Consider the following 7,784-nt stretch of genomic DNA (forward strand, 5'->3'; position numbering starts at 1 on the left):
CACACACACACATACACACACACACATACACATACACACACACACACACACACACACACACCATATTTACAAGAAACAGTTTTTCTTATTTATATTCAGATTTTTAATGTCATGAGCACTGAGACTGTCTGTCCAATGGAATCAAGTTATTTTGTTTGGACAAAATAGTGAAAACACAGATCCTTCCAATTGCAATGGTTCCTGTGAGCTGTGCATTCATTCAACCTTTGAAATTCAACTGTAACTTCAGTTTTGCTCCCCAAACTTGTAATAAGTTAGACATTTTATGTTAGAGAGTTTGGAATATGCTGGCTAGTAATCAAGCTCAGAGATAAGTTCCTAAGTCTTACTATAGAAACAGCAGGGTCATGTTTGTATTATTTTTTGTCCTGCCTCCTGTCCCCTCCCCCCCCCCCACCATGATGCTCTAGGAATAGCCCAGAACAGGATCACCAGTCATCCTGGCAAGACATTTTGAAGGGTCATATGTTTTAAATAATAAGCATTTCAAATAAACTTTAAAAGCTCTGTAATAGGCCTTGGGTTTAGAGATAAGTCTGGCCAAAGATTGGATTTTCTAAATTTTAGAAAATAAGTACCTTTTATATGAAATGAGAATTAACTAAATCTGTCAATTATCTCAAAATTTAAAACATGTATTTAGAAATAAGTTGGTACAGAAGTAGCCACTAAGTTCAGATCTTATTTTCAAGTAGCTCCTTATTTAATTGGGATATGTATTAATTTATTAGAAATAATCAAGGAGAAATTAAATAACCTTGAACCCACGAAAACCATTTTCATTTTCTTAAAATGGAAGAAATATTAATTTCTCTGCCTAGTGACTGTTAGATAGTAGTTGAAGTGTTTTGTGGAGGCAAAGTCTTATTAGAAGTCACAATAAAAATTTACTTTGCATATTTTTGGCAATTTTACTAAAGAAAATGACTTCTACATTAGTGTTACAGATAGGCTCATCTAGACATGAACACACATTGACATGAAATGACTTGATGGTTGGCAAGGATATGGAGTCTAAATCCTATACCTACTCTACTCATCTACTGGACAAATGCCTGGTTAAACAGATGGGCTCTGGATGGGGCTCTCGAAACATACAACTTCCACCTTTATTGATGAATGCTAGAAGAAAATAGACTCCAACCTGTTATTGTGTTCCTTGGCATGAATGGTGCTCTCAGTAAAGAGCTATTGCTTATTTTATTTTATTTATAAGGGAATACATTTTCCCTTATGAATGAATATATGAAAATTGGCAGATGGAATGTCAGGGTCCTGGAAAACTCATAGACAGGGAAGTCATTCTCAGTTCAATAGGGTGGTTGGAGAAGCCGGTTTGTAGAGTGCCATGTGGTTTTATAAAGGATTTGAGGAACTGAGTGGAGTAACCACGAGATATGGGTTGACCATGCAATCCATCTTCCAGTGAAGAGGAGACAAATGAGGATTCTCATCATTGTGTTCAGGCTACTGCAGCAAACTGACCTTCTCAGGGCTGGACCTGGGGCAAGATGTTAAGCTGTGATTCGTGTTTGTGTCATACCACATCTTTTCAGGGTGGCACCAAAGCACCAAAGGGGTCTGGATGTAAGCGGAAGGATAGCATCAAACAGAGTTCAGTTTCTGATTCATTAGTGGCATATCTATTCTGCCTGTGTTTTTGAGAAGGCACTGAGGGGAGGGAGAGCCACTATTAGATAGTGCTATACTTAGAAGGCCACATGAGACAGAGTTTGATGGTCTGGTATTGACATAATGAGAGGAACTTCCAAGGCATTTGCTCTGTATGCATTTTCATGATACTCCCTTTAGTGTTGGAGTAATTAGTAAGTCATCACACATTTAGTCTAATTGAACAATGAATATGGGCACATGTCCTTCACACGATCCATTATTTATTGATTGAATTATTAATACTAATGACTAATAACAATTACTCTTCTTAGGTTATGGCAATGCATGATTTATGGAATTCATATAAAAATGCAAGCAAAAGACTCCTGTTTCCTAAACAATCTATCTAATCTTTCTTTAACTCAGTTTTCTCCATGAAAAAAGGAGGATGCTTTTGGTTATCTCCTGGTTTCATAATATTACTGAATATGTTTTTATAACATGCATAAACAGTGCCAATAATATACAAGTATATGGAATAAAGTTCAGTGCAGTATGTTGAGGTCTTCGTAGTGAGCCTAGGATTAAATGTAAGAGCCATCTCTTTAGTCCATGCAGTATATGCTGAATTCTAACTTAAGGTTATATTTGTACATACATAAGTATAACATTCTTTATTATTGCAGCCAGTCATCTGCAATGCAACCTTCAGAAAAGTTTACTTCTTTATTTTTTTTATTTTTTATTTTCTTTATTTTCTTTATTTTCTTTATTTACATTTCAAATGCTATCCCGAAAGTTCCCTATACCCCCCTGCCCCTTCTCCCCTACCCACCCACTCCCACTACTTGGCCCAGGCCTTCCCTTGTGCTGGGTCATATAAAGTTTGCAAGACCAAGGAGCCTCTCTTCCCAATGATGGCCGATTAGGCCATCTTCTGCTACATATGCAGCTAGAGACACAAGCTCAGGGGGTACTGGTTAGTTCATATTGTTGTTCCACCTACAGGGTTGCAGCGCCCTTCAGTTCCTTGGGTACTTTCTCTAGCTCCTCCATTGGGGACCCTGTGTTCCATCCAATAGCTGGCTGTAAGCATCCACTTCGGTGTTTGACAGGCACTGGCATAGCCTCACAAGAGGCAGCAATATCAGGGTCCCTTCAGCAGAATCTTGCTGGCATGAGCATTAGTATCTAGGTTTGGTCTGGCGGTTCCTCAGAAAATTGGACATAGTACTACCGGAAGACCCAACAATACCTCTTCTGGGCATATACCCAGAAGATCTTCCAACTGCTAATAAGGACACATGCTCCACTATGTTCATAGCAGCTTTATTTATAATAGCCAGAAGCTGGAAAGAACCCAGATGTCCCTCAATAGAGGAATGGATACAGAAACTGTGGTACATTTACACAATGGAGTACTACTCAGCTATTAAAAACAATGAATTTATGAAATTCTTGGGCAAATGGATGTATCTGGAGGATATCATCCTTAGTGAGGTAACCCAATCACAAAAGAAGTCACTAGATATGCACTCACTGATAAGTGCATATTAGCCCAGAAACTTAGAATACCGAAGATACATTATGCAAAACAGAAGAAAACCAAGAAAGATGACCATTGTGTGGATACTTCATTCCTCCTTAGAATAAGGAACAAAATACTCATGAAAGGATATAGGTACAGAGACAAAATTTAGAGCTAAGATGAAAGGATGGACTATCCAGAGAAAAGTTTACTTCTTAAGTGCAGCTCAAGTGGATTTTTCTTTAATTTTGTTCATTGACTATTTCTTCTATGTATACCAGGCAATCTGAGTCCTCTCTGTGAACCTCTGGTATTTCCTTCCTATCTTTAACATTCTTTCCTCGTCCCTTTCAATTTCCTTACTGAATTTATGACGTCTGGTTTGATCTACGACCCATTTTGTGTTATCAGAGCTATCTGTGTAGTCACTGGATAGAACTCTCTACCATAATCCTGGAGTAACTAGTGGGCTCACAACAGAAGAAATGACTCTCCGTCTACCTGAAGGTGCCCTTAATGAGTATTTCATCAATGAAGATCTTGCACCTCTTTTTCAATGCATTGCCATTGGGTTCATTCAAGCACGCCCCTACAGTAGTGAGGTCATGCTTGCAATGTTTGTCTCTTGTCCAGAAGATATTTTCCTTTCTTTTTTCTTTTCTTTTCTTTTCTTTTCTTTTCTTTTCTTTTCTTTTCTTTTCTTCTTTCTTTCTTTCTTTCTTTCTTTCTTTCTTTTTTCTCCTTTATTCTTTCTGCCCTCCTTTCTCAGATTATTCCCTTAGCCTTAGAATGGGTGAGTGGGTGAAATAAGATGAATTTCATGGAACTTTGTTATATCTATTTGCCTTCCAGGAATACATAGGCTGAATTTCTGAATAAATTGGTGAGAATTCACAGATCTGTTTAACATTTCTATCTCCTCCCAAATAGAATCTATATATAGAAATAAATCTGCTGCTTTAGTAAAAGTTTGACTTGATGGTGGTTAATTTAATTTAATTTATCATCATATTTTCTTGTTACATTGTCCTTTGAAATCACTGAAATTGCCTAAGTAGCACTGTTATATCTGCAATTCATAAAATGGAAAACTCAGATCAATTTAGATATAGATGGAGAATGAAAGAATTTCAATGTGTACTTAATATTGTTACAAGGAAACATAAAAATAGCCATTTGAAGAGGAAAATAGGAACTAAAATAGGGAAACATTAATTTTCATACTATGGTATGATAATGATAAAGTCTGTCCTTGGATGAAAATACCGATTTTCTGTATATATGTTTGAATAAGATGTGTGATAATTATTAGTTTCTGTTTCAACTATTTTGATACTTTGTATCTCCTGTACATTTTAAAATATAATTTCTTTTCTTTTCTTTGACAGCAAATGCCAGTCTTCTCGGAGGAGGAGGGGGTAAGTGTGGAATATGGCTTAACTTCAAGTACATTTTCATTACATTAACCAGGAGTTGGTTAGCAAGCTCTGTGCCGCTACATCAAGCTAATTTTGCTATAGTTATCACCTACAAAACTAATATTCCCAGAAAATAGTTTATAACAGAAATGCTGTTTGTTGGTTTAAAGAATTATTCTTTTAACTGACTTAAAAATATTTACACGACTGTTTTTCTTCTTCTCACTTTTGATGTAAGGAATAGATGCAGCTGTAATCTGTTAATGTGAACACATACATAGCAGATGAGAGTTACTGCTAGTATGAAGGCTAAGGTGGCAGTATTTTGTAGGCTTTGTCCTCTTTTCTTTTTAACTATAATTGCTTGGTTTTGCTTTTCATGACTTTGTACTTAGAGATCTTAATATTCCATCTATTTCCTTGGGAAACTACAAGAGAAATTACTTTTGATGCTATACTTTTTGTGTGTTAGGTAAGAGAAAAAAGAGAAAGTTATCAAAGTGCAAGGGGAGGGAGAGATTCCCATACTGCAGGTTTTTTAAAATGATGGAGTCCATCAACTATGGTTTTATCTTTAGAAATAAGAATGTGATTCCCTTCCTCCCTCTCTCCACATAGCTATGGCTGGTCCCTACTTCTCTACTCTCCTTCTCTCTGCCTTTCTTTGCCTCTGCTACCTTCTTAACTCCCCTCTCCATGCCCTAAATTAACTCTATTCTATACAAAAAAAAAAAAAAAAAGAAGAAGAAGAAGAAAGAGAGAGAGAGAGAGAGAGAGAGAGAGAGAGAGAGAGAGAGAGAGAGAAGAATGCTTTTGTAGCTGCAGTATGTATAATATGGTAGAATAGACTGTCAGTCTCTCCCTCCCCCCTCCTCTATCCTGCTCCTTCTCCTCCCCTTTTTCTTCTTGGTTTTCATTTTCATGTAGATGGAAGGTAGTCAGTAGGACTGTGTGTCAAGTTAAGGCCTTTACTAAATGTCCCGGCCTTAATAGAAGATTCTAGTATAAATTTTATTCAGAAATTAAAAATGTAATCATTATTCCATTTGAATGGAACCTTAGAATTTGGAATGAGGAAAAGGGGTTTAAAGTAGAAAGTGCTGCTTGCACTGTGACATGTCACTGCATGTCCTGTAGTCAGATGCCATGAGAGCGTGGGATTGAAGTTGGTTCTTATGCAAACACAAAGGAACTCCTACCTTCTGGAAGTGTTGTAATGACTTAGCAAGAATGTCTGCCAAGGGATAGAATAGTAGGGATTCGTAAGTGTCTATTTCGTCTGCAGCAAATTATTTTTAAAAATGTTATTGAGAATGAGAAACATTGAAGGTTCTGTGAGGAGCCTCCCAAACCCCTCTCCCACAAAACAAAAACAGAAGTAAAAAACAAAAGGTAAGGAGACAAAGAAGAGAATCCTCAAAATCTGCAGTGAGGCTCTGAAGTGTGGCTCTTCAGGTGGGGGCGGGGTGGGGTGGGGGTGGGAAAGGACTCAGTCATCTTTAAGGGACTGGCCTTTGGAAGTTTGACCATATACTGCAACGAGTGAGTGTAATAGGAATGCATTTTATGAAATTATCAAATAATAAAAATATTACATTGGGGAAAATCTATAGAATTTTTTATCATATATTTTATTGTAATTTCAGAGCCTCCAAAGGAAATTTTTTCCTTAGGGCCTAGAATCTTGGTAATTCTTCCCTGGGTACAGAATATGAGGGAATCACTCTTAAGATAAAGTGTTTATAGGAGTAACTTTTTGCAAGACAAGTTAGTATTTTAGGCAACCTGGCTAATATGGTTAAAGTGTAAAATTAAAATGGAGTTTACATGAACACATTTATCTACTTATGGCAACCAGTTAGATGATTCATTAATTGCTTTTATTTTATTTCTAAGAGTGAGTCAACCAATTTTATTAGTTAAATAACTTTAGCTACTTCTGTTGGATAAGACCCCCCTAACAATTACCCTTTAAAGATTAGCAATGCACTGTGTGTTGTGGGACTATGTGCTGCAGGTAGCCTGGGATGGTTTCCTAGTAATCCATGATGTCATCGAGGTCACATTCTCCCTTCTGTGTCCTCTCCTCCAAGCTCGCAGTGTCAAGAACTTGGGGTTTGTGGCAACTGCGGGTATTCTAGCCATCACAAGTAGAGTGCAGACAAGGATGAAGAAGAAAGGCAAAAACTGATGTGTGGCTTCAAGGATTTCTTGAAGCATTTTCTTTTCCTTTAAGCCAAAGATCTCCATGGAATCTCACACTATACTGAATTTGGTAAGATATTCATTCATGTTCTTAATAGTGTTTGATATTAGGAAGCAATATGCTCACTACAAAACAGTTATTCAGGTTACCACAGAGGAAGAGGAGTTGTGGCTGCATGAGTAATGAACTGTAGGCATGTCTGCCGCAATGAATACTTTTCTGTCCTCAGCTGGCTTTGCCTGAATGTATGTGTGGATAACTGGTTTGTGGAAAAGCAACTGGCTCATGACTAGCTTTAGAGTTTTGATGGCTCTTCTGTCCTACTCGAGAAGGTACATTTAAGCAATGATGTGGCCTTTAGTTGTATACTTACAGGAGAAGCAGGCCCACTCACTTTTTTGTTTCCCTGATGTATACATTTTATTGTCTTCAAGTACACAATTGCCAAATTCATCATGGTTTGCAATTTCTGAATTGTAAATCTAGCAACTCAGTAATATCATAAAGATAAATTATAAGCATTTAAGATAGCTTTATCCGTCCCCCCCCCAACTTAAAACAGGCCATCAAGAGGTTAAATTTATTTACACACTTCAAGATTTGCCTTAATTGTTCTCAGATACAAACTTGATTTTTGGAAGGTTTTATTTTAAAAAGTGAACTTAAAGAACATTCTTAGCTTTCCTTGTACTGAATTTTGACCTTCTGATTGTATAGCCAATCTTTGGAATCCTCCCCCTTGATATTTGCAAATAACAGCCTCTATTCATTCAGTAAAGAACTATTATTGCAGGAACTTTCAGATTGCCAATGCAGATTGAATCCAAACCTCTGCATCAGATGCCTGATTCAGGTTCTCTCACTCATTGTTCCTGATATTTGTAAAATCCATCCCATCATTAGCCACCAAACCCAGATACTAATGCACATGCCAGCAAGATTCTGCTGAAGGGACCCTGATATTGCGGCCTCTTGTGAGGCTATGCCAGTGCCTGGC

At 37.2% G+C, this 7,784-nt stretch overlaps 1 protein-coding gene across 4 annotated transcripts in view; it reads left to right on the forward strand.

Moving 5' to 3' along the window:
* Positions 1-7,784, forward strand: part of Macrod2 (mono-ADP ribosylhydrolase 2) — a 1,928,923-nt gene that overhangs the window by 403,966 nt on the left and 1,517,173 nt on the right. For all 4 annotated transcript variants that reach the window (XM_021192060.2, XM_029536733.1, XM_029536732.1 and 1 more), the window contains exon 4: positions 4,552-4,581. In XM_021192060.2, the coding sequence (XP_021047719.1) occupies positions 4,552-4,581 (30 nt within the window). The remainder of the gene's footprint in view (positions 1-4,551; positions 4,582-7,784) is intronic.

Source organism: Mus pahari, chromosome 3 (assembly GCF_900095145.1).
Source record: "Mus pahari chromosome 3, PAHARI_EIJ_v1.1, whole genome shotgun sequence".
In the NCBI taxonomy this organism is placed as follows: Eukaryota; Metazoa; Chordata; class Mammalia; order Rodentia; family Muridae; genus Mus; species Mus pahari.